We start from the raw sequence: 27,606 nt of genomic DNA, 5'->3' as shown, positions 1-27,606 counted from the left end.
CCTCAGAGGATGCTGACTTCAGCTTGAAGGATGATGCTCTATTAAGCAAACAGCTATGATAATTTACAGGAACACTTATTTCTTCTAAATGCTACTACTTTTTGCTAGATCAAACAATTAGGTCGTGTATTCAAGCTATTGAGAAGAGGGACAGGTACAGCAATACTCTTAGTGATTTCTGAGCCACTGGGCCACAAGTATATATATATATGGATAAACAGAAAAAACAAATAAAAGTCATGTACCCAGCAAAGTCAGGAAGACATGCAACACTTTGAAAAAAATCAGCCTTACAATGATCTAACACTCCCATGGTAAATAGTATTAGTACCCCAAGACAATAATCAGAAAGACTGAAATTCTTTATGAGTACAGTTGCCTAAAAACCCTGGAAAAGTGGCTGGGGAAATTATGGCCTACTTACTAAGCTTAAATTTGTTATGAGAGAGTGCTATTTATAATGTCACATGCTGGAACTTGTTCCCAAGCTAGCTAAACCTACATGCTTAATTGACTCAATAGACAATGCTGCATTGTTAAGACTAATCTCTTCCTACAGGCTACAGTTTCCAAACCATGGAAGCTTTTATACATTTTAATTTTTTCAGCAGTTCTGAAATCAGAAAACTTCAAAATACACATGCACATGCAGACACACACAGTGTGATATTGACTACCAGTAAAATTCATATATCCATATGCAAACTGAGTCATCAGAAAGTACAAGTATTTTAAAGAAAATAGGAGCAAGCGGGTTCATAAAGTTGCTATTTCAGACATCCAAGATGGATGTTCATGTCAGCATGGAGCAGCAGCTCTCATGTCACACAAGATTTTGACTAAGCCACCTTATAAAGGTATTTGTTTCAAGTTACTTCCCAAGAGTAAGGTTTTGGGAACTTCTAATTAGCTTAGTCTGACAAGTTCATAATTAAAAACCAATTTAAACAAAAATTACCCTGAATGCTGCAGACTGGATTGCAGACTACCTTAGTTTTGCACAGTAAAAGAGTTTCATGAAATAATTCAGCCATGAAAAGGAACTCAAGTTTTTAAATATCTGCATACCAACCATCGAAATAATTGCTGAATTTTAGGAATTGAAGTGATTCAATTAATATTTATTTGAAACAGCAAATTGGTTTGATCACTTTTATAACTATCTTCAGGAAGCTGAGTTTTTATATCTTAGGATCCATCAAGCTGTTTTGATTTTAAAATATTCCTTCTGACTCCATCCCAGCCTGAAATTGATGAAAAGAAACAACTTCGAGAACATTACTAAATCTCAAAATTTCTTGAGTAGCTTTAGGAAAAAATAACAAAGACAAAAAATAATTAAACTGTGCCTTCTCAAACTACTGCCAGATGTAAGCGATTAGCAGAATTGAAGTTTTCATAACATTGCCAATCAACTCTGACAAGAACACTTCAGTGCTTTAAAGTCAATCACGATCAGCTGCTCTAAATGTCTATAAACACAACTTCACACACCTAACAATTATCAAAATACAGAGACTGAAAGTCAAGATAAACATTAAAAAGCATCAGTGTACAGATGTACTTCTATTTTTCTATACAGACGTGCTGTTTAATGAGTTTACCTTTGAAATTTTTATGGTTAATATAATGAAGATTTTTATTTGAACTCCCTCTTTTTGTTGCCAGTATCTCAACAGGATAGCATTCAGCAACCAAAACAATCATCCTCTTTAAACAACAATGCTTCACTGTAAAGACAGCCTCTAAAAGGATATATTTACATACATGCAATGTTTCTTGAATAACATGACAGCAGGAATGACATGCTGAGCACTGCTGATAAAATCTGTTTTAGATAGTCTCCCATATCTCATGTTTCATTGACTCAAGCTGAAAACAGCCTTCTAAAACACTGGAGGGTTAAATTAACAACCATCACAGCTTTCCTCTATAATGCATCTCCTAATTTTCCCATACTGAGAAGCCATCAGGTTTAAACTGTAGGAGGATAAAACAGCTCTGCAAAAACAATGTATGATTCCCTTTAATCTGAAGGGGTTTTTAGGCTGAAGGGCATCTGGTCCCACTTGCTTCACTTTTTTCTGATCTTCACAGAAACTTCATTTTATTCAACCTGACTGTAAAAAATAAAAGAAAAATATGTAGACAGAAAACTACTAAATTACTTAAAATATAAAAAATGGACTCCAAAAAGCCAAACCACGTTGGAAAGACACTCTTTCAATTGCCACAGGGTCTAATGATATTTTGACAAGAGTGCAATTATGCTTCTGTTAGAAGAACAGATCTTGTTCTCCACGTCTTGCCAGGATAGTACTGCTTTTAATTAATGCTTTTGTTGTGAAGCGTTCCCTCAGGCAGTAATAACTTTTATAATAATTTCAGCATGTAGCATGTATTTCCCCACACCATTTACTCAAAATTTCTCATCATTTGGCCTCACAGATAATGCCCAGACCCTTGCTTCCCAGAAGGTTTCAAAACATGGCTAACCACTGCCATGCTGAGCAAGATACTGTTAAAACATGTCTTTGTACAATTGTTTTCCTCTGCTTCCCTCAGGAAGAAAGAAACATTACATACCTATCAGACTGGCATAACCACAAGAGAACCAAATTTCCTTATAAACATCAGTCCCAGTTTCACTTTCAGGAAGCAGCACACACACCTTTCTTCCTTTCAAGTAGCTGATAAGCGCTTTTAGTGTACATTTTAAAAAGACCTGCAACCATTGCCAAAGGGTCATAAGATGCTGATCTTCAATTCCATTTACTGATGACTAAAACTGGGTAAAACAATACAAATGCAGCTTTTCTTCTTACAATCCACTGTATAACCCACCTCTAGAATTTGTAAAGTTATGCTAAAGGAAGTTCCAAACCAGAGTTTCAGCAAACAGGCCATTACTGAAGCCATGGAACTACAGGCACACATTAATCTGAAGCTCGAGATAAGTACAGTAATGGGTGGGAAATATTATGAAATCCCTCTCAAGAAAACTAGGCCTCAAATTTATTCCACTCACTGCCTCTTTCTACCACAAACAGCTCTGAAGTAACTAACTTGTTTTTGATTTAAATGTTACTAATTAATAAAACATGACTGTCTAACCCCACAAGAAGGTGGGGAGTTTCAAACTAATTCCTATACGCCAATTAAAATTGGCTTTACAAGGTGTTTTGATAGATTATTGACTTGTAAAGTCAATAAACATACTGCAGGGACTCATTTTTATCTGTCACATGTTCTCTGACTATTTTCAAGAAAAGAAATTTAAGTATTAAATCACACTTCCACTGAAATATTTGCACCTTTTCTTTCCTTAATTAAAGTGGTCTCTGTATTTTAGCAGGTTCAGTTCTCCGAGGTTTGAGCACTAAAAGTAATAGTATGTTTATATCTTCAGCAGAGGGAAGAATAAATGTTACAATTACAAACAGAATTACCAACATTATTTCCAATTATTTTCCATTACTTTTTCATTTCTCTAATAAAATGAATCCAATACTCTGTTTGATCTCTCAAAAGCAAAATTAATTTTGGAATTCTGTCCCCATTTCAGGCACAAACAGTTTCTCCTGCATGGTCTTTACATGACTTCACTGGAAGTCAACATTTAAACAGACCACTATTTGTTAAGAATAAATGTACATATTGTCAACAGGAAAACTGATGGATTACTCCATATGGCCTTTATCAAGAAGGTCAAAGTAGGTGACAGATGTCTCTAGTGTTTCCAAATTCCCTAGCTGTAGCTGGAAAGTGCATCTATCTAGAGGGGCATCACTTGAATTTTCTAGCCAGGTTGGATTTCTGTGTTTAATCCAAAATTTGATGAACAAGTAAAAACAACAAGTTTTGTGATTGTGATTCAGAAAAAACAGCCAGTAAGAGTTTCAAGGCTTTCAGTGTAACAAAAACTGAAGTCATTTAGTATGAACTCTATTTAACAGACACAAAACTCACACACAGAAACAAAAAATGGAATTGCGATAATGTAACTATTTCTAGACTGAAACCTACCAAAACGTTGAGCTTTTGCAACCTTAACTGCCGATTTCTTTTACACTGCTGACATATTTGCTCAGAAAATAACTATTGATGGACTTAATCAGAGGTCAAATCCAAACCAATAATAAACACAGGCTTTCTTTATAAATGGCTGAATTGCCCCAATCAATAGAGATCCACTGATTGCCTCTGAACAGTAGGCTATAAGCATCAATTTAAGAAATTATCCTTTTGACCCTACCCCTTTTCTTTCAAAGGAAGCCTTACTGCATTACTCCATTCACAACGTTTCTCATATTAAAGCAAAACATAATCTTGGAATTAAAATGGACTCACCAATAGAAGCAGATTGAATAGAGTTGAAATACTAGACTTCTGGTAATCAGTCTTAATACTATTAATACCAAACTGTTCACTAAAGAAGGCAGCATCCAACCTCTAGAAACCTGCAGATTGGCTTCAATTAGCCCCACAATCAAAAAGCTTGTATTATGAAACAAAAATATTTTAAAAGGAAATCAAAGTAATTAATTTTTACTGTCTCTCTCCTGTAGTTACTGGGAGACATTACAATCAGTGGCATATCTTGTGCTGTTAGAAACAAAAAAAAGCTTGCAACCAAAGTCCAAAAAAAGAACTCAGAACTGAGATTTCTTTCTTTCTGATGTTGTCACACTGGCTAAGCTGCATAGTTACTGTATAAAGACCACATGAAATGACTTCAAATACAAAAATTTCCAGAATCAGAACTACCACCTTCTGATCTCAGGCACACCTGATAATTTCTACTTTGAGAGAAATGTCATGCTATACAAAGTACTTCACTGAATTTACACAAAATATTTACAAGTGCTGTGCTTTTTTGTTCCAACGATGTGTCAGTCATTGATGTCCTGTATTGAGCACTGAGTATTTTAACAGCACTTACGTCTCAAAATCTGCTTTTGTGTTACATATCTGACTTCTGCTTAAAATCAAATTGTATGTATTTTGATCTATGTATCTGATTATATACACATGGGAGAGTAAAAGGTTCACAGATGACTTGAATACATTTTTCTGTAATGAAACATACACTGAAACTATTTGCTCTATCCTCATATAGTACGACAGTTAATTAAAGCATTCAAAGTTTAGTTAAGTTTTACACAGCACAGCAGTTAAACCAAGCTGGTCAACTGGAATAACAAGCTATAAATCAAAAAGGAGCCATGTGTAGCAAGAAGCAAGGTCATTTTTTATTCTGAAGTTTGAGATGAACTGCAACTGCAGTAACTATTTAGATAAAGAACAAGAGATTTTAGAAAAGGATTGAACTTCAGAAAATTTATAAAATACTACTGTTTACTCACACTTTCAAATGTTTAGTAGAATATCTGAAGACAAAGGTACATGCTTGAACTCTTTGTAAGTATCAGTTCTTCCAAGAATAAACCATGACAAATTCCTTCAGTAGCAGGCCTGTACCTACATGTTTCTTGTTTTCTTGTTTCCCTACATCAATTCCTGTTGGTCTGACACTCAGTATTCTTCATCACCCTGTTTAGCCCACGGCAAACAAAACAGCCACTTGTATTTTCTGAGAAAAAAAACCACAGCAAAATCCCAAACCCATCCCTACTCTTAGGCTCCTGTATCGAGCCTAACTTTACTATAGGATATAAAGCAGTAGCATGCTAATTTTGTTATTAAAAAGCATAACAGATTCTATTATATAAGCATGTATTGTAATTTCAAACCGTCCTTACTACTTACAAGTGAGCTAAATCATAAATCTTTCATTGCTCCTGCTGAACAACTTTTCTCTAACACAAGAAAGAAATGAAGAAATGCCAATATTGCATTATTTTTCAGTTCCTTTCTATTGCAGTCTCCCTCTAAACCCTCCCTCACATTACCTGCTGTATGAATTTGAACCCTGCTCAACATTTCAATTTTGCTGATAAGTGTGCTTCAAGAATTTGCAACACGTTCAGCAACAAAAAAACCCCAACATGTTCAGCAACAAAAAATCCAACCAAGAAACAGGAGTGTGGTGTGGATACACTTATGAACAAATGAATGAATTTACCCTTCTTAATAAAGTTTACATTCTGTGATTTATTCTACTGACACAGACCTTCAGACCATCCGATACTTTTCTTTGCACTGGTGTACTTCAATAAAAAGCTTTTGAGAACAGAAAATAGTTGATCTGATTGTACCTGGACCAGGAACCGTCAGAGTTGCAACAGACCTGCTACTTAAAAGTTGTGCTGCTAAGTACAGCAGTTACAGTGTTAAATATCCCACTTAGATCTAGTACAACTCACAGCATTTATCAATACCTCACTTTAGATCTAAACTACTTGGCTTTTGTAAAAGGCTTTTTTTTTTTTTTCTCCCTCCATTTTATTCTTAAGCATGCTTTGATCGAATTTTTACTAAGTGCAGTTTCGTGCCAACAAGGCAGATATTCTGGTGGGAGTCTATTACAGACCACCCAACCAGGATGAAGAGGCAAATGAAATATTCTGTAAGCAGCTGGGAGAAGTCTCACCATCCCTGGCCCTTATTCTCATGGGGGACTTCAACTTACCAGAAGTCTGCTGTAAGTACAACACAGCAGAAAGGAAGCAGTCCAGGATGTTCCTGGAGCTGGTCATGGAGCCAGCTAGGGAAGGTGTGCCCCTGGATCAGCTGTTTGTGAGCACAGAAGGACTGGCAGGTGGTCAGAGGCTGTCTTGGTCACAGTACTCACAAAATGACAGTTTTCAATTCTCAAAAGAACAAGGAGCATCACCAGAACTGCCACCATGGACTTACACAAGGTAGATTTTGACCCATTCAAGAGCCTAACTGAGAAAGTCACTTGGGAGGCTGGACCAGCAGTGGTGTGGCCAGCAGGAGCAGGGCAGTGACCGTCCCCCTGCACTGGGCACTGCTGAGGCCACAGCTCCAATCCTGTGCTCAGTTCTGGGCCCCTCACTGCAAGAAAGACATTGAGGGGCTGGAGCGTGTCCAGAGAAGGGACACGGAGCTGGGGAAGGCTCTGGAGCACAAGTGCTGTGAGGAGCAGCTGAGGGAGCTGGGGGTGTTTAGCCTGGAGAAAAGGAGGCTCAGGGGGGACCTTACTGCTCTCTACAACTGCCTGAAAGGAGGGTGCAGGCAGGTGGGGAATGGTCTCTTCTCCCAGGTAACAAGTGAGAGGACAAGGTGAAATGGCCTCAAGTTGTGACGAGGAGGTTTATGTTTGGTATCACGAAAAATTTGTTCACCAAAAGCATTGTCAAGCATTGGAACAGGCTGTCCAGGGAAGTGGTGGAGTCACCATCCCTGGAGGTATTTAAAAGACATGTATGTACACATGGCACTTTGGGATGGTGAACACAGTGATGTCAGGTTAGCAGTTGGGCTCCATGACCTTAGAGGTCCTTTCCAACTTAAATTATTCCAGGATTAAAAGTCACTTGTTGATCAGTCATTAATTTAGCTCAATACATTTATTTTTACAGTAACTTTCTAATACCAGCTGCACAAAATTTACTGTTAAAAAAACTAACAATTAATATTCTGTTCCTTCAATGAAAGTTAACTACAGTAACATCATTAATTTTGTGCAGATTTTAGATCCTGTTAATGGCTTGAACAGGCTGAAACTTGAGCACTTGTAGACTCAAATATCAACACTTATATGCAGTGATAAAAATCCAAGTTCTTTCTCCCAGCACTCTGCCAAAAATCCACACTATTTCAGATCTTCCAGTTAGGCTAGAAGTTTTGGACTCTGATAAATTACAAGGAAATAAAAAAGGCAATACACTTTTATTTCAGCTTTATTAGTACATCATCTTCGATAGTACACATCATGTGAGCTAACAGCTCAGTTCAATGCTCAAGTTTTTTAACTAAAGGATAAAAAAACCACCAAAAACCTCAAAACCACAAAAAAAAAAAAAAAAAAAAAAAAATCCAACCACAAAACCACCAAGTACCCTTTGCTGATTTCAGCTGAATTTAGCTCACATATCAAATCTGTAACTGCAGGAAAGCCAAGTTTATCCGTATTGTTAGAATAAAATCAAGCTCAGACCTCAATGAATTAGCTACAGAACACACACTGGATCACAGCAAAGTATAATACTTACCAAGCATTAAAGTATGCCTTTTTTTCTGGATTGTCCTTTTATTTTTAGTTGCCAGTTCTAAGTAGCTAAGACATATATTGATGAGATTGGAAGAGCCATTGTATCACCCTAGTACAATTTCTGTGAAGAAGAAAGGTGGTAACTCTACACAGATGGCTGCAATGAAACTTGAAGAAGTTTACAAGCCAGACAAACATGCTTTTAATTTTTTTTCTCCATATGGCTCACTGAAATCTCCTTTTCCCCACGACTTTTTTGCTGTTTGTGAAGTTCATATTAACCTCCATTTTAATGGATGGGTTTATTTACTAAAAAGAAGTCATAAACACCAAGAATGACCCCTCCAAAACCCCCATCTAAACCAAAGAACTATACATCTTCTGTCCCCCACTGATGTACCACATATTTGGACCAGAAGACTAACATTTTCAGTTAGATACCAATGCAGACCATCTTACACCATGTTTCAGGCTACTCCATTCAATGAGACCTGTGCTTCTACAAACAGCACAAAAATGCAATTTCCACAAACAAGATGATGATCACAGACCTACAGGAACCTACACAAGAGGGATTGGGGTTTTTGTGTGTTTTTTGAACCACATATCTCCAAATTCAATTTAAAAAGTGAAATTTTGTACACTTTTAAAATTCACTTCTTGAGGACTGCAGTCAATCAGCTCTCTGAATTTCAGATTAAGGATTGTTGTATCTGTTGAGCATCACCATAGCTGATATGATGTGCACAAAGATTAACAGAAAAACCTAAAGGGTCCCTTCTCTGGAAAAGGGATATAGAAGGGATAATAGAATCTGGATTCAAGACAGATAAGAATAAACATTATGCCTTATTACTCAATTACTCTTGCAGTGACTGTGCTTAATTTCCACAGTGAACTTATTAGCAAGAAGAGTATCAAAAGAACACTACTTAGAAGCTTTAGTCAAGAATTTAGAAGTAGCATTTCAATAAAGCCTTAACAAAACGTATGTTGTTTATCCTGCACGTACAAGTTTAATGTTCAGTCAGTATGAAGTTCATTAAAACATTGTTTGATTGCATCACAGGTTAAGAGGGTAAAAACAGCATCGATAAACCTAAAATATAGTTATTGCAGACAAAACAAATGGATCAAGTACCAACTAAAGCTGCCCAGAACAAGACAATACAGAATTCACTAATTTGTCCACAGGAAAAGGTAAACATGTGATTTTGAATTGCAGAGAATAGTACTGACAGTAAATGTAAAAAACAAGCAAACTATACAACAAAAACCTAACACTCTCCCCAAAAAATCCATGATCATCCATAACCCACACAACCAACAAGCTCCTCCTCTAAACCCCCAATCCCATTCAGTACATCCCAAGTGTAAATGAAATACTTTATGGAATAGAGGCTTGTTTTGACAAAAAAGTAAAACTAGATTCTGATGTCATATGGAATGATTCCACATGCATCTCTTTTTTGTGCCATAACAGATTTGAGGCTTAAGTAACTCTCAGGAAGCATCTATCTCACTTCCTCCTCTGAGCAGTCATACCATGACCTGGATCAGAGAATGAGTTTAGTTGAAAAAATATAATCACAGCAAAAGCTGATATATGGCTTATAACATAACTACACAATAATTATGCAGAGCTTAAGCTACAAAACCCAGACAGGGTGCCTCAAACAAAACCTATAAACAAAGCTTGTTTTCATGCTTCAAGCTCAACCTCTTCTAACATCTTTAACCTCATTAGGCTCTGTTGTCTTCTCATGACTTTACTTACTCACATCCCATCTGCCATGACAAGCTCAACAACTAAAAAAGAAAAATTAAGACTGACTGTAGCAACAAGAACTGGGGAGTATCACTGCTGACAAAAGACCCTCCCCCATGTACCAGTGCGGTAAACTCACATCACAGCCACACTCTGGAAATCAGATGAGAAGTCAGTGCTGTAAGACTGCTTTCCAAAATCAAACTACATTATAAAACACACTTTCCCAATGGAAAGAGGCTTCTCTCTGTTCTATCCAGTTTTCTCTTCTCAGTTCTAGCTTGTTCAGAAACCCGTAATTACAGTGCGCTGAGTGTACACTGAGAGCATAAATATAGAGGATGATTTCATAGACAAGGAACAATTTCTTCTATTTTGAATAGGATTCCCTGCTATTATGACTTAGCACTCACCATATACATTTAAGAAACCATGTCACATGCAGACTGAAATGCAATTACTGTATTACACATCCAGTAACCTGTCAGAGCTTCAAGAAATTGCATAAATATGATCACAACTGTAAGCAACAACCAAGAAAACTGATATATGTTAACCAGGTACTCCAGTAACGCAGATCCCTAGATGAATTACTGAATACATATTACACTGTAGAGTACAGCACAGTCATTTGGAAAACTTAATGTAAGACGGTCATATCATGGGATATCACAACACAGGACTCACTTAAGTAAGAAACAGACTGTGAAAATGTAGTAGGCTGACCCTGGTGGGCCATCAAGTCCCCACCAAAGCTGTGCCATCTCTGCTCTCCTCAGCTGGAGAGAAAATATAATAAAAGGCTCATGGGTTGAGGTAAGGACAGAGAGAGATCACTCACCAGTTCAGTTACTGTCACAGTACACATGATGCAGGGAAACAAGTTTAATTTACTGCCAGTCAAATCAGAGTGGGATAATGAGAAATAAAAACAAAATCTAAAAGAATGCCTTTACCCCACACTTCCTTCTCCCTGGGCTCAATTTCACTTCTGATTTCTCTACTTTCTCCCTGACAGCAATGCAGGGGGACAGGGAATAGGGGCTGCTGTCAGTTCATCACATGCTGCCTACTCAGGGCCCCTGCTCCAGTGTGGGGTCCCTCCCATGGGATGCAGTCCTTCACTAACAGCTCCAACATGATATCTCCCCATAGGCTGCAGACTCCTCCTGTGTGGGTCCTCCCCACAGTGAGGGGTTCCCTTCAGGAACAGGCTACTCCAGTGTGGATGCCCATGGCTCACAAGTCCTGCCAGCAAACCTGCTCCAGTGTGGGCTTTTCTCTCCATGGAGCCACAGGTCCTGCCAGAAGCTTTGTTACAGTGTGGGCTTCCCATGGGATCACATCCTCCCTCAGGCATCCACCTGGTCTGGCATGAGGCCCTGCAGGTGCTGGATAGATAATGGTTCTAGGCTGGATACTAGGTTGGATAGATAATACTAGTGACACTAATGGCCATGGCTGTGAACTTCACAGGAAAAACAGATAAAAAAACCCATGTTGATTCATGGTTCTTTGTGCTTCCAGTCAACTCAAGACCTGAACAATGCTGAACTGTCTATGCAGAATCAATCAACCTTTACTGGTGTGAGTAAAAAGCTTCCACTGAGCTAATTACTCAGGTGTTTTTCAGGCTCAGACAATTGTCCCTTATTATCTATTTACTAATTCCTACATTTGAAGCAACATATTCAAAATCAGTTACAGATGGTTGACAATCTTTAAAAAAAAAATCACAACTCTGGAGAAACAAATACTTCTTTTGATTGCTAAACTCTTGTGCTACATAGACATATTGCATGACACAGAAAAATATGGTGTAAGCATCTGGTATTCAGATACTAGGAAGTAAAGCATGGTACAGGCAGAAGTGGTTTTGTAGCAAAATTTAGTAGAATATCAAATGACAGTTCCAAGCATGGTTGAGACTGACATTGTTTCAGCATCACTAAAACCGAGTACATGAAGAAACATCTTCCAAATATACTGCCACTGCTCACTTCTTTAATCGCATTCAAGTCAAGACCTACATACATAGGTTCAGTACATCTAGTAGATCATTAGTACATGTGTACTGCTATCCACAAAACATTCTGTTCTAGAGATTCATCTTACTTGGGTATTTTAAAGCACATACACCTCATTTTATCACACCAGCATGCTTCCACTTGGTTGAAACAGCTCCCAAATATAAGCCAGACAGAAGTGGAGATGACCTTTCTCTTTCAAGGTAAATGCACCAACAGAAGTATTTGCATCCCAGCATTTATACAGAAGGTTCCCCTTCTGCAGACACAGCAACCACAGTAGGCATTAAGCTTCAGAAATCAGTGATTACAAGATCTAATTAGGAACAACAAGTATTGCTGGTTTTTAGTAAAACAAACAAAAGGCAGCTTCAGGATGCAGATAGGTCCTGATATGCTACGAAGATGCAGTTACCAGTAAGAAATTATAAAGCAAAGCACTAGGAAGGAAGAATCTGCAGCTTTTGCACCAGAGGTGGGACACTCACATACTTCCACAGGGGCTTATACACTGGAATCTATCCAAGAGAAAGAGCAGCAGCACCACAGTTACCCAATGATACAAATTTACTTCTGGTCAACTGCTAACTGCAAAGAACTGGGAAGAAAAAACAGTTATATAGAGAAAAAGGGCAAGTGGCAGTAAGAATAAATTGAGTACTTTTTAGATGGAAGGTTCAGAATGGTGAATGCTGCAAAACATTCCTAACCATTCACTTGAAAAATAAAAAAAAAAAAAAATTGTAAAACACATTAATTAAGGATATGAAAAAGATGGGTTGCAGGATTAACTGAAAAAATCTTCTATTCCAGGAAGATCCGGCAGGTTAGGACTCTACAAATTTCAGAAGTAGTTTCCAGAGAAAAAAGACAGTAATCTTGAACAGAACAAATATGTATTAACTGTTCATTGTCACATTTAAAGTAAAAACTGGGCACCACTGAATGCAGCTGATGGGAGCCAAGCTTAGTAGAGATCCTCATGCAGTGGACAGACAACCAGTGAGAACAGCACAGCTGCTGCTGCTACTGCTACGTCTACTTCTACTGCATCCCTACTGCCAATACTGCTGTTTTTTATCTCCACTTCTATCACATACCATCTTCTGATTCTTTTCCTTCACCCTATAACTGTAAGTGTACTTTAGATATGTTACTCAGAAAGACACCTCTATGATAACACAACACTATCATCTGATTCTGTAGTTCAGCCTTGCTGTAGGATCCACAAGCATTCATCTAAAATGCTGAGCATCAACATGAGCTAAACAGCCTAACAGCTGTTAGACAATAGACAAATAAATGTTTTTTTCTTTAGCAGAAATATTGCCTCAAATGGTATTCAAGATTTATACTAACCTAATGAAAACCTACTAGTCCTAATGAAGTGCAAATGAAAGGACTGTGGTAAAAAGCACAGTGCGCCAGCACCAATTGTTACTGCACTGCAGTAATTTAATATCACTTTTTGAAGTTTGCTTACAAGAATTTGCATCTTCTTTAGTCTTCTGCAGAACAGACAACAGACAAGATTTTAGCTGGAAGTCAAGAACTGAACTGCATCCTATAGAATGGAAGAACAGCTTTTATCTAAAGTGTATTTTGCAGTTTGACTAGATGAAGAGACACAGTATGTGCATAAATAGCTGCATAAGGTAGTTGAGGGTAGAAAATTTTAACTGAATTGTTACATTCAGTTTTTATATACTTCAGTAATGTATTCTAAGATGTTGTAAGTTCATGTCCCAGCTGAAGGTTAAGTGCAATAATGATCAAATATACTTATCAGGAAAAATCAGAAAGAAGTAATATAAGATAGTTAAAAAGTTAAAGCATCTCGAATTAGAAAATTGTAGGTTTGCTTATACCTTTCACATAAAGAATTTTACAGAGTTATAGGCAAGTTATACAAAGATCCTGGCAAAGTAAAAAGCATCAACACAGGATCTCCTGTATTTCAAATCAATTCCATACAAACATGCATGTACAAGAGTTCATCTGTTTCTTGCAAATATAAAAGACTTCTTCCCATAAACTGATTTACATAAAATTTATCCACGACAAAAGCCAGCAATTTTCACTTTATTGCCACTCTCTCAACTATTTGGTAAGTTAGTTGTTACCTTAGCTTGGAAACCACTTAAAATCATCCTTCTTAGGTTTCATTTGAGGCCATTTAAAAAAGGCAAAGCTTGGCACAGACAGGAGCCTACACTTCTACTCCAACAAGGTTGCAGAGCAAAAGAATCAGTTAAAGTTCATCCACAATCTCCGAGCTGCTCACCATCACAGCACAAACAGGATTCAAACTGTAGCTGTCAGCAAAAGCTACACAAATACTTGCACCAGAAGAAACCAAAAGCATCCCCCTTCTGCTTCTCTGCTCCAATGCAACACTGAAACTGAAAGTTGGAAAATGGGTACTACAATGATGAAGCTGATTGATTGATTCTTTTTTCCTGGATACACTACCACATAAAATTGAAATTTAATTCATTAAGAAAACAATTACCTGTCCAAGTTCCTCAACAAATTTGCATAACATAAAGCTGATCATGTCAGGACCTGACTGACAGCATAATAAAAAATAGGGACAATTTTGAATTGCAGGCAATTTTTAAAAGCATGTAATTAAGACTTCCTTTGACCTTGTTAACATAGATGCTAAAATGTTAATTCTTAACTAACTGTTCATGCTAAGGTCTGTTTCACATTTACTCTTCCTTATGCCTAACCAATGTCTAAATTACCAGGATATTGTTAAATATCCAATAGATCTTTTTCCTGTTACTAGTCATAACAGGAAAAATAAAAAGACAAAGCCAAACCCTCACAATCATAAAGATTAACTGTTCTAACACTACAAATCTGAAAGTTCCTGCCCTCTGTTACTTAGTAATTATTTGGTTCCAAAATCTAAGGTCTGCTTAGTTTTAGAATTAAATCTCAAAGTGAAAACCTGAAATACCAGTTGTGAAAGAGAATGCTTATTTCAGTTCAAATGTTATACTCACTGGCCAGAAGTGATATACACAGACAGAAATTAAGTTTGCTTGTGCTTCAAGGCTGAAGGTATAAAAATGAAACACAGGTCCACACTGATGATAACATAATTCTGTCAACAGCAGAATAACAAAAAGCTCTCAAAAATCTATCCACACATGATCTAGAACACACGCAATTTTAGCTTAGCCAGGCTCTTTTGCACAAAACCCTGTAATCACAGAATGTGTTATTAACTGTTTTCACTGAAAACTGGAAGTATTTAAAATATTTCACACTTAAATGAGTATAATTCATCATGACCCAAAGACCATCACTGAAGTCAATGGACACCTAAACTCCAGTTACAGTATAGTATTACTTTTTTCTGCAAACATATTTTTCATATATATACAAAAATAGCCTCTAAAGATGGCACAGAACATGCTTCAAAGCAACTTTGTCACAGCCTTTTATATATCAGATTACACCTCTTCAAGAATATAGATTTCATATCCTCAACTCATGCAAAGGTGGATGCTCTGAGAGTGACAAAAGTTTTGTAAATAAAAATCACTGCTGAATTATGTGCTCATTGGACATTTAAGTCTATTAACCATATTAACTACATCAACAGCATAGTCAGCAAACACAGGAAGAAATTTCTCTTTTACTCTATTTTTCACCATTCTAAAGAGACTATGTGAAATGTTGCAATCAACTTGCCAACCAAGCTTTTCAAATAAGTACAACAAATTAGAAAAAATAACTGAGAAGTGAGATCCAGTAAGAAAATATACCTGTGAGTTGCATTCATTTCCCTTACTCAAAGAATTCCATTTTGTCTATAAACCTGTGCTTCTTTGCTTTCAGATGCTTTATTCAGCCATAGATGTCTAACTTGATAACATACCCAGTAAAGCCAAAAAGTTTACTTGCAACAGGGGAATCAGAAAGGGAAAGGTATCCTTGAAGTTGTAACACTGTTTAAATAAATCTGTGTAATGCAGACATACTTCCAACAAAGCTCTCAATAAATCAGAACTTGCTGGAGATAAACTAGCAATAGTAAATGACCTTTACTTGACTTCCCTATAAAACAATTCAGCAGAAAAAAAACTGGCTTCACAACCTCAGTGTAATAATCAGTAACTACACTGAACCCCTAACACGAATCTAAGTTACCAAACAGCATGTAAGAAACTCAACAAAAGAGATCTGGTCTTTCAGTGTGACGCAGCAAAGCCTCGTTAGCAAAATTAAAGCAAAGTCCAAGACTGTTTTCAAGACAGCTTTGTCTCCTTAGTAACTGACATGACTGACAGGCAGTATACTGGTAAGTCTTACTTTACAAGGCAGCTTTGTATTATTACTCTGACTTAACCAGCAATTTAGAATACTTGCCTGAAACACAGCCTGAAGTAACTTAGTTAAAAGCCAAGTAAAACAGCAACATAGTGAATCTCAGAAAACAGACCAAGAAGTACTTCAGGAGGCCATGAAACAGCGACACAGCTTAGTCACGCCTTACAAAACTAGTTCTCCAAATAAAATTTCAGTTTTATTTAGCAAAAAGCAGCAATGAGGTACATTTTCATTTTCATATTAAAAACAAATTTCCCCCACGCTGTAGATTCATATTGAAATGCCCAACAAAAAAATACAGCTCATCTGGCAAATTTCCCAATAGAGCCTGACATCAAAAATCAGGCTTTAGCAAACTGTTTGGGGGACAGTGTCTAGGAGTACATGGCATCTATCTGTTAACATCCCAATACAACATTCCCCCAAGGATGTTTCCCATCCTGCTAACTCCCACGCTGTTAGATCTCCCCTAGACACAATTCTGTCATCCTCTTGGGCCAACTACATGGTACCTTGCCTGTATCTTACAGGCACCTACCAGAGGACTGCTACTCACAGAAATCTCCTGTAAATTTCCTGCATTCAACAAAGTGAAATTTTTTTTAGAATTTACTTGAGAAAGGGAGTCAGGTAAATATCAGCATTTACATAATCACCCACAGCTTGTTGCCAGGGGGAAGAGATAAAAAAAAGAAAAGAAAAAAACACACCTTAAAAAAAGGAAATTTACTCAAATAGCAAAAGACAGCAAGTTCCACCCACCATTATTGAGTTTTACTGCAGATGTATATGAGAATTCTACAAACAATAAATGTAAGTATGTTGGAATTTATAAAAAACACAAAAACACAAATTAATATGAGAACTGAGTTTTAAAAGCTTAAACTAAATCTAATTACATCATCTGAATTTGTTCCCAGCTGTGAAGATAAACACATGCAGTGCTCTGGCCACATATAAAACAAAGACAAACATCCCTAGTTTTGGATGGCAGATCTCTGTTGCTGTTTGCCTCATTTTGGTTTTTTTTTACCCTTTGGTTGGTTGCAGAGGAGAGATGTGTCTAGTCTTAATCAAGATTGCTTGTAATTCAGACTAGTTTTAAAAGTTAATCTTGTACCTCATCTCTGAGCAACATCTCTTGCTCTCCTGGGTATCACTTCCTAAGTGCTTATGTCCAGTGTTTACATCCAATATGGGAAAATGTGTCCTTGAGAGCAACAGGAACTCTGCTTTAATTTTACATGTGACTTAATTTAGGTCCTGATGTTAAATATTTCAGCACTCCCAGTGCTAATAAGTTACTTTCTCTGAGGGTTTAGTCAAAACCAGACAGAGGGAAAAATTCAATTTGCCTGCTGTCAGCTTTTAAAAATTTGCAGCTGTTGTGCCACAACTACAGAGGGAAATTGAGCAAAGTATAAATGATTGCTTTACATTTTGAATTTTAAAGCTACTGTTATTTTTTCATTTCCAGGAGGAGAAAGATAAGAGAGTAAGAGATGAATCTTGTAAAAGTTGGTATGATTTTACCCAGACATGCCACTGATCAGTTCAACAGCATTTATCCATTACAAGCTTCTTGCAAAAATATGACGTAGCAGTGCTCAGTCTCACGTTCATGGGAATTTTCAAATTAACATTCTTTTATTATTTTACTGCTTTCTATCAGGCAGCAATTTCCATCATGTGACTGAGGGGTTAAGACTACCCTATGCTACAAGCCAGATGACTCCTAAAAACCCCACTACTGTAATTCTTTACGATCTTCCACGTACAGAAAAAAAAATGTAAAAGGTTAAAAATCCAGAAGACGCTCATCTTGATTTATATCAAATCCTTGTTTTTGTCTTTAGAAGTCAAGATCTTAGAAGACAGAAGTAGTTCCATAGCAGTGTAACTACACTCCGAGTTTAATGGCACAAATATAACCAGATTAAATATTTAACAAATAGAACTGCAGCAACATCTTTTTTAAAACAAGAAATTCTGATTAAACTTGTATTCGAATACTCTTCTTATTACTAATCAGAGATATTTTAGTATTTTTAATTATAAAAGACCTTATAAAAGACTCAGGTTAAGACTTGGTCATAATTACAGCTTTCAACATAATAAAAAGTTTTCAGATCACCAGTAAGATAAAACTGATCTTAAATTTGATTCAGATAGAAAAGCAGTACCACAAAGCAGTATGAGATACCTAAAGCATATAAACCCAAAATCAAACACTATAAAGCACAAAGACTATTTTAATGAGAAATATGTGAAAGACAAAACCTGTGGGAAGAAGGAAGGTTCAGATCAACAACTAATTTTAAAAAAATCCTCAGAGAGAATTTAATTATTAACTCACAACTAGGTGCCATGGATGCTGTATTTTCCCCAGTTCTATTTTCTTCTGAAGATAATAAATGTCATTATGCTTATAAATAAAAAAAAAATACATTAGTGAAAACCATGAGATATGTTCTTGGTTTACCTGAAATCATATCTAAACTGCCTTTTGGAATAGTCTTATAAAATCACCTTGTACAGCAGGGTACTGAATGCATGGATATCGTTCTTTTACCCAGCACAAGAAAATGTGTGCCACTGCTTTCACTGATGCTCAGTCTCAGTGCCAATACAAATGAGGCATGTTTGTCCTTGTTCTTCCTTGGCCCTTTCAAAGATACTGAAATCTTCAGTAGAATTGTGAATTCTAAATAACATGTGTTATTGTTCTTTCACAGGACTCTTCAAAGGAAGAGGCCGAAGGAAAAATATAAACTTAAACTGTCTTCCCTTAAATTGTCAAAAACATACCACAGCAAGCTTTCCTTTGAAAGTGTTTTAACTAATGTTTTTCCTTCAGCTGTGCTCTGAGAATGTCTAAAGTGTCATTTTTTTCATTACTTTTTCTAGGGAGATCTTTGAGTATTTTCTTAAACAGTCAAATCATCAATATAAAAATGCAACTAACTTGACATATTACAAATAGAACTTAGCAATCAAAGATCTTCAAAAGTGGAGAAAAGCAGTGGCTACAGTTTTGGCTTCCAACAATACTGCTATTTTACTGACGAGCTTGCCTGAATTATAGGATTATAAACACAAGAAGTCATATTGATGATTCTGAATATGCACCTCCATACTAAATTAAGATATTGAGTAAAATATGCAGCTGTAGCTGCAGTTTTTCCAATGAACATCATTTGTCCTTGGAAACTAGCATTACTTTGTTGGGGTGGAGGGACCGAGGGGAACAGAGGATACTGGTGTAGTGGATAGTACCAGTCAGGGGTAAAAAACAGGATGCAAGAGCATCACTGAATATTTTTCATGTACAACACGAGGAAATTAAAAAAAAAAACAAAACAAAAATCTATAGCAACAAACTTCCCTGCTGCCTTAAAACTAGTTGGTTTCATAACATCCAAAGCCGTACCTCTGTATGGAGCATATGAGAAATGTGTAACAGCAATCTTTTTTTCTAACAGATGGACAAACACCTCAAACACACCCACAAATACTAATGAAAACCACCTTGGCCTCCTTCAGGAAGTCATTCAACACTTCACAGAAAAAATAGGAAGTTGTTGATAAACTGCTTGCAAGAACTACTTCCTGTAGGAAAAATAATTACAAGACTTGTTTGCTGGACAAGCAGTTAACTTTTCCTCACACTACAACAAGAGAAGAGGTATTACACAGGCTCCGTAAGAATTAAAAGCAGAACTCTAATTTAAGATGATACAAGAGTAATTTTAAAACTGAGTAAAATTTGTTTACTCTTTCTGCAAACTGTTGTGTGCTACTCCCACTGCACATTATCTTTTGCCTCGAGAGCGATCCCCTATCTTTGCGCACAGTTCACTGAAATGTCAAGCAGCAGCTGGCTAACAGGAAGCGGTTAAAAAGCAATGCAATTGACATCACCACACAAACCGAGCTCGGCCTTCTTACTGTGTGTTTAAGAATGGGCTAAAGCTACCGCACATCAGCCAGAGATGACTCAGATGTGGCCACTTACTAACCAGGCAAGTCTTAGCTTATGAGCCCCACTGAAGGAGCAGTACCAATAAAAAATAGTTTTACCAGCTGTACAGTAAGCAGGCCTTAGCCCACTGCTCAAAATCATCACTAAGGGAAAATTAAACTCAGCAGTAGTACTCATAACAGTGAGATGAATGCTAATGAGTGGAATTCTGGCAAATCATATGTTGGGCATTCACACATAAGGGGTCTATTTATCCAGATGACAGACTAATTTACAAGAGTAACTCTGGTTCAAACCCTATAGTACCACTCTCACCTTCTCTTAATATGTATGGATACATGGGGTGTGTATATAAAATATCTGGCCAAACAACTCTGTGCATCTATCTCTATACATATACACACACACACACAGATGATTAAGTATTTTCTCTCCCATATATATTATTTTAATTTCTTTGCACAAATTACTACGTTTGCAGTGCTTGATCCACTGATTAGTGGAAGTGACTGTAATTCCAGAGTGTATTAAGTATGGTACTCAATTTTGTATTATTCTCTTTGCACTGTAGCATATTATGATAACTATAACCATAAGGCTTACTGACATCTGGAAAAAATCTAATATTGTTACCTATTCTGCAAAGATCTTTCTAGAGCCTGATTACCAGACTGCTCACAGAGTGGCTACAGAACAGATCAAGTGGAAACAAAGAGCAATGCAGCCAATAAAAAAAAAAGCTGAATATTTGGAAGAGACACTAAAAATCTGCATATGGTAGAAGGAACCACATTAAAGGTATTTAGAATCAGAAATCTTAGTACTCACACTTCAAATGTTTAAGTTAAAACTAGGCAAGATGTGAGTTTTAATAGGTGGCTTGTAGGTGTCAGATAGAACCACTCATCACTCAAAAAAAATCTTTAGTATACAAACTTGTTACTCAAAACTAGTCTTAAATTTCTTTGAGTTTCCTATACATACAGAGCAAACATTGTGCAAGTACTTTAAGTGGTTTTTACAAATCTTAACGAACTCCAATTAAGTTGGTGGATCTCACATGTAGATAGACTTAAGCAACCTTTTATGATCAAATGTTCTTCAAGTGTGAACAGAGCTGTCCTCATCAGACTCTCCCATACCACTGCATCACCCAAGGAAAGCCAAAAGGAAACAGCCCATTACACTGTTTAAAGTCTCCGAAGGTCAGCATGTGACCCAGCAGGGAGAGGTTCAAAAAGTACAGCCTTTATTTTTTTTCCTAACAACCTGGTTTGTTTCCACTCCTTTCCCCTTCAAGACACATCCTTCACAGCTAGCAGCTCTTTCAATCATTTACTTTGGATGTCTGCTTGAGAACAAACGATCTTGCTCATGCAGATGAGTTTGCCAGACTAGTGTGTACTTTCCAGTCTCAGGCTCTTTATTGTTCTTGCTGAAACCTGACCCTTTGAAATGGATACCAGGACACTAAGAAAGGACAAAAAAACTTGCAGAAGGAGGAAAGATTTTTGTGGTAATAATCAAATAGCAGAAAAAGCTTTCCAAGAATAAATCTTTCACTCTGATTTCACCTGAATGAGCACAATTTAAAAAATTCATTAGGAGCAGGAAGACATTTTTCATCTCTTAAACTGTTTCATCTTCTGTAAAACTGACAGGTCTACAAAGAACAAACTCTCGTGGCAGTAAAACTTTAAAATCAAATATCTATTTTTCATGCTTCATAAGCTGCTATTTAAGAGCTCTCACTAACAACAGTCAAAACAAAAGTTTGCTTTTCATTTCAAAACTCATTCTGTTCTTTCCTCAAGGTTCAATGAGCTACAGTTTTCAAATGGCAGAAACTTACACAGCTCAAAAAACCCTTCAACTTGTGCCTGCTGAAGAGCTTATGTTCTAGAACACACTGCTCTGTTAAACTTCACCAAAGAAAATATCATATCCTCAGGATCTATAGCTAGTGCTTATTTTCACATTTCTAATAGAGAATGATTGCTCTCAAAAGGGAACCTTCAGGCTCAAATAATTTCAGACAACTACTGCAACCTCTTTTTAGTTGAAAAAAAAAACAATTTCTCTGTATGGAAATACACGACTACAGGAACAAGAAACATTTTTCAGAAGTTCTGCAAATTCAATTTTCATTGCAGACAATGTAAATTTGTTTTTGAGGCTACAAGCTCAACTACTTCATTCAAATACTTGAGAGAGAAAGGTAGGGATAAATACGTTTTTCTTGGCTGAAACAAGTTTTGCAAAAGTAACACAGTGTTACCTCTCCCCACCCTGCAAATGACATACAATGGGTTATTTAGAGACTTGCTGTTAAATAAAAAGTTCAAACTGTAATCAAAATATTTGAGGGCAAGTTGTGGTCTTGGTGGGCACACTTTCAGAAAGAAAACTGTTTTAGAAAACTGCACAGAACAAAAGAAATTTCTTCCTGATGGATTGGGTGTCAAATGGATGGCAAGTGTAACTCTTCTTCAGTTACAGAGAAGGTGATACTAATTTAACTGTGCGGAAATGTAACAACTCTACGAACATGAAACAAAGTTAGAAATTCTGAAATTTCCTTTTCATTGCCAGGGATGTAGATGAGTTAAGTTACACAAATACTGCAATCAAACACATATGTTAATTATCCCAGGAAGAGAGAGTAGTGAAAAAACATTTTGATAGCATATTGAAACGACTGTTCTCAAACAAAACATAAGAAGTCCTGACATATTGTCTCTATAATAGTCTCTCAAGTTAACTCTGTATTTTTACATGTGTATTATTAAAACGAGGGAAAATGTATCTTGACCTGCATGAAAACTCTGACAATATTCAGCAAATCCAAGTGTCTCACTGTTCAAGAATGACTGTGTTCATTTCACTGATTTTTTTTTTAGTACACATTATAACGCATAACATTCTTTAGCTAAGATTAAGATAGGACAAATATTCATGGAGTACCATACAGTTTTCTGAAACAGCAGAGTTGATACTGAAGTGGTAGGATCCCCTACTTAAAATCAGGAGCATGTTTTTAAAAATACATATTTTAAACAAAATTAAATTTACTGAAATTCTAAGACTGTAAAACAAAATATATATCCCCCACAAAAAAAAAAAAAACTGAAAAGAAATTTTACTTACTTAAGAAAGTATCTCTGTCCAGATGGTGTCTTAGCCATCTCCCAACCTGGTGGCAAAGGTACATCATCAGGGATCTCAAAAGAAGACTGGCGGAGGTGTTGAGAAGATGGAGCTCCAGGTCCAGTCACTACTCCAGAGGGTGTAAGTGTCCCTGGAGAAACAGCTCCCAGCTGCAGTGATGCTGGAGAGGAATGAGCTCGGACATGCTGTGGGGTCAGGGCTCCTGCTGTCCCGGCATCAGTGCTGGCCTGCCAGGAGTGAAATCATTTTTATTAAGATTCCTATATTTCAGAAGAAATGCAGCTATCGGAAGACATTTCACTTTAAATGAACATTTCAGGAGAAATTCATAGCTCAGTTGTTCTTAAGTCCTGCTTATTTTCCAGTTGCTACTGTTCAAGCAAGCCTCCATGTAGTTTGGTTAATCAGTGTCACAAAAGCCCTTGTATAAGTCAAGAAATATTAACTGTATGTGTTAAGAGCCCCTAGTTTTATTTTGAAAATTAAAGTTCTTACTCCTCAACATAGGGTTAAGAACAAACCTGCCTGCAGTCAGCAGATCTCTTCCAGCACATTGAGTGGTTTGTTACCAGACTGCACCCACCCACTACCATCACTCCCACTTTCTGCTGGAGGAGTTAATTTCCCACTCTCCTTTTCAAGTGGGAGAGTGGGGGTTCAAGTACACACACACCACCCCCCACCCCCGTAGGGGTTTAAAAGATTACACAAAGAGAAAAGCAATAGTGAAATGCCAACTGGCAGCAGTGAGTTCCAATGGAGGAAGACTCACTAATTCAACCATAAAAAAACCTATACAAGAGGACTGAACTTAACATTTCCTAATAACTCAAACTTTTAAGGTTATAAAGAGTCTGTCCATGCTTTATCCAAAGCAAACCTTCAGCAAACGGCTGAACGAGTCAATCAAAATTACTCAGAAACGCATTCACTGGAGTCACCACTCAGAAGTACACTGAAAGTCCCTGCCAGTAGTAAATACTGATCCAACAGGGAACAGAAAAGGCAGCTCTGAAAACTTGATTAAAGTAAAAATGGCTTTAAAAAATATATTTAGCAATTAACTGGTTTTATAAATAGATGATAGCAACACTGATACCTATAATGAGATGCACATATCAGTCCCTGTCACACCTCTCTACACAAGGTATTGCACCATTTTGAGGCCCCACTTACACACTCTTACAGTCCTGCTTCACTCCATCTGTATGCAAGCACACATGAAATCCCATGTGTTCAACTGGAAACAAATTAGTTTGCACTTACATTCAGACAAAATAAGCAAGTAATAAATCAAGAAGATTTGCAATATTTTAGTTCCTGAGAATCACAGAATTACGAAAAATAGAGACCTTTCCTTTAAGCAGAATGTTTAAGTGGCACAACTAAACAAAAGGTAAAATGAAAACACAAGCAAGTTATTCTCTCTTGCTTTAACTGGATTTTAAGCCTATATTTTAGGAGCCACTGAGTGGTATAAGGAACAGTGATTCAACTAAATATGCTTTACAGGTAAAGATTAACATAGACAAAGAATATAAGGCTAAGCCTAAAAGTACAACCAAAAGTTGTATGAACATCGTACACCTTAAGTGCATTTAAAATACTATAGCTATTTAACTGCAGTCACTGTATTTAACAAGACAGCACCAAGTGCTAGACAAATGTCTACCCATTCAGATTTGTACACAACGGAACTGTGATGAGATTTGCACAAGTTGGGAAAACAATATATAAACCCCTTACTCTTCACTGTTTTTCAGTATGTTATTAAAGGTCTGCAACTCAGAAGCTAGCAAAACTACAGAAGCAGATCAGCTCCACCCCTTCCAATTTTCTTTTCAGTCTTCCTATATAAAGGCCAGACTGCTTTTTTGAGTACTTGGAAAATGAATTAGCTCCTAGGCTGGGAGAGTACGTGCCAAGGTTCAGCCTGGAATGAACTTCTGAAGTCAAGTTATAAATCGTTCAAAACAGAAGTTTAATAATGGAAATGTTGACAGACCCTTAACAACACGGGAACCAGGCACCAGTACACACCGAGTCTCACTCTTACTGGCTACAGATAAAGTGACAATAGACAATGATAAGTTATTTTACAGCTTAGCAACAAAGTTCATTACTTAATAACACGCGACTAGGTAGGCACAACCCCCTTCCAAAAAGTTTGTAATAGCATTAGCTGTCGTTCGTATTCACACCAGCACTTGGGTCTCGGTACAAACTGCTTAAGCGCCAAACGCTCCCGGCGGCCGAGCGCCGACCCTGCCCCGCATCCCCCACGCCGCTCCTCCCCGGCCCTGCCCCCGCATCGCCCCTTCCCCCGGCCCGCCCCGCCCCTTCCCAGCCCTGCCCGCATCCCTCCCCCGCTCCCTTCCCGGCCCTGCCCCGCATCCCTCCCCCGCTCCCTTCCCGGCCCTGCCCGCATCCCTCCCTTCGCCGCTCCCCGAGCCCCCACGGCTCCGAGCCCCGGCCCCAGGCTGCCGCCGCTGCCCGGGATGCGGGCGCTGCGCCCGGCGGACCCTGGACGCCGTCAGAGCTGGCGTCTGGCTCGGGAATTAACTTCGGAAGTGCGTGCGTGTCTATGTGGGGGGTTAATCCTACTCAACCCAGCGCCGTGCTGAAATGGTGGAAAAGGCACATCCATATTTACTGTCTGACGGGGCGAGCGAGGGGGTGTAGGTTTGGCACCACTTCATCCACCCCTTCACAGAGGGCAGGGAATTGGACCGCAAAGCGAAATTCCAAGCGAAACGTTTTCACCCAAGTTTTAGGGGCTCGGCCGCACTGCCGCCCTCCCGGTGAGGCCGAGCTAGCCAAGGAGCGGATGTGGAGTTCGAGGCCCCGCTGCAGACCGGGACGGGGCAGCGCTCGCCCGCCCTCCCGCCGCGGCCCCGGCCCCGGCCCCGGCCCGTCGGCGTCCCGGGGCGCGGGAGGCGGCCGTGCCGCAGGGGAAGAACAAACGAAGGGTGTGGGGGCGGCAGAGAGCGCCCCGCCAGCCCCGGCCGGGCGCCCCCCGCCCCGCTCGGCCCGCGGATTCCCGCCCCGGCCCCCTCCCCCACACGCCTCCCCCGGGGGGAGCCGGGCGGCGGGAGGGGGAGCAGGGCCCGGCCGGGCCGCCCCCCGCCCGCCCGCGGCGCGGGCCCCTTCCTGCCCTCCCCCTCACCTGGCGGGAGTGGGCCTTGGGCTCGGGCGGCTTGAAGAAGGAGTCGGGCAATTTCCGCAGTCGCATGGGCAGCGTGTGTGGCACGTTGGCGCCCTTGGGGTTCATCACGGCGTTGAACAGCGCCTCCAAGTCGGTCTCCGAGTCGCCCCGCACATGGACGATCTGGTGCCCCGCCGGAGGGGGCCCCGCGCCCGGGGGCTGCGCCGCGCCGGCCGGGGCCCCCGACACCGCGCCCGGGGGCTGCGGCGGCGGCGGCTGCTGCTGCGAGGCCGGGGGCTGCGCCGCCTGCGGCGGCTGCTGCGTTTGAGGCTGCCCAGGATCCATGGCTCCGTCGGGACCCCCCGGCGCTTCCCTGGCGGGGCTCGGCGGCTCAGAGCCCGGATTCCCAGTCCCGCATGCCCCGCTCCCCGGGCCGCGGGCTCGTCCTGCTGTTGCCGGTGCTTCTCACCCCTCCGTCGGGGAGCCGGCCCGGCCGCGGCAACTGGCAAAACAACTCTGGCCGTGCGGCGCTTCCCCGAGCCCGGCCCAGCCCGGCCGGCGCCTCTGTCCCGGCGGCGGAAACTAACTCACACAACACACCAAACAAAAGTTCGCAGTTACGCCCGCCCGAATCACTCTCCGCCGCCGGCTCCGCCCCTCCTGAGCCCGCCCGCACCGTATCCGACCGAGGGAGCCCGTGCCCGCAGCGCTCCTGCGCGCGCCCGCCCGCACCGCCTCCCGCCCGGGGCGCTGGAGGCGCTGCGCGGCCCCCCCGGATCCCTCTGGATTCCCCCCAGATCCCCTTGGATCCCCCCGGATTCCCCGGCCCCCGCTCCACCCGCGGCCCCGGCCCCGGCCCGGCCGGCACCGCACCGGCCCTCGCTGCGCGCCCGCCCGCGCCTCTCCTGCCCGCTGCCTGCCCGCCCGCCCGCGGCCGCCACGGAGCGCTGCCGCCAACCAGAACTTTTTTTCCTCCCTAACTTCTATCCCAACTTCCAGGAGGCCGCTCTGCGAGGGGGTGGGGAGGGG

The 27,606-nt window shown here is 39.6% G+C and overlaps 1 protein-coding gene across 8 annotated transcripts in view; it reads right to left on the bottom strand.

Annotated features, from left to right (window-relative positions):
- Positions 1-27,222, bottom strand: part of YAP1 (Yes1 associated transcriptional regulator) — an 82,854-nt gene extending 55,632 nt beyond the window's left edge. For 3 of the 8 annotated variants that reach the window (XM_056482306.1, XM_056482297.1, XM_056482314.1), the window contains exons 1-2: positions 26,599-27,221; positions 23,412-23,659 (exon numbers count right to left, since the gene is read on the bottom strand). In XM_056482306.1, the coding sequence (XP_056338281.1) occupies positions 23,412-23,659; positions 26,599-26,922 (572 nt within the window). In that variant the 5' untranslated portion in view covers positions 26,923-27,221. Of the gene's footprint in view, positions 1-23,411; positions 23,660-26,598 lie in introns of all 8 variants that reach the window. The other 5 variants (XM_056482275.1, XM_056482267.1, XM_056482282.1 and 2 more) reach the window with 3 other exon arrangements.
- Between the last annotated feature and the right edge of the window lie 384 nt (positions 27,223-27,606).

This window comes from Oenanthe melanoleuca, chromosome 1 (genome assembly GCF_029582105.1).
Source record: "Oenanthe melanoleuca isolate GR-GAL-2019-014 chromosome 1, OMel1.0, whole genome shotgun sequence".
NCBI classification, from domain to species: domain Eukaryota; kingdom Metazoa; phylum Chordata; class Aves; order Passeriformes; family Muscicapidae; genus Oenanthe; species Oenanthe melanoleuca.
Note: the sequence above shows the minus strand (reverse complement) of the source record. Positions and strands in the feature narration are given on the sequence as shown.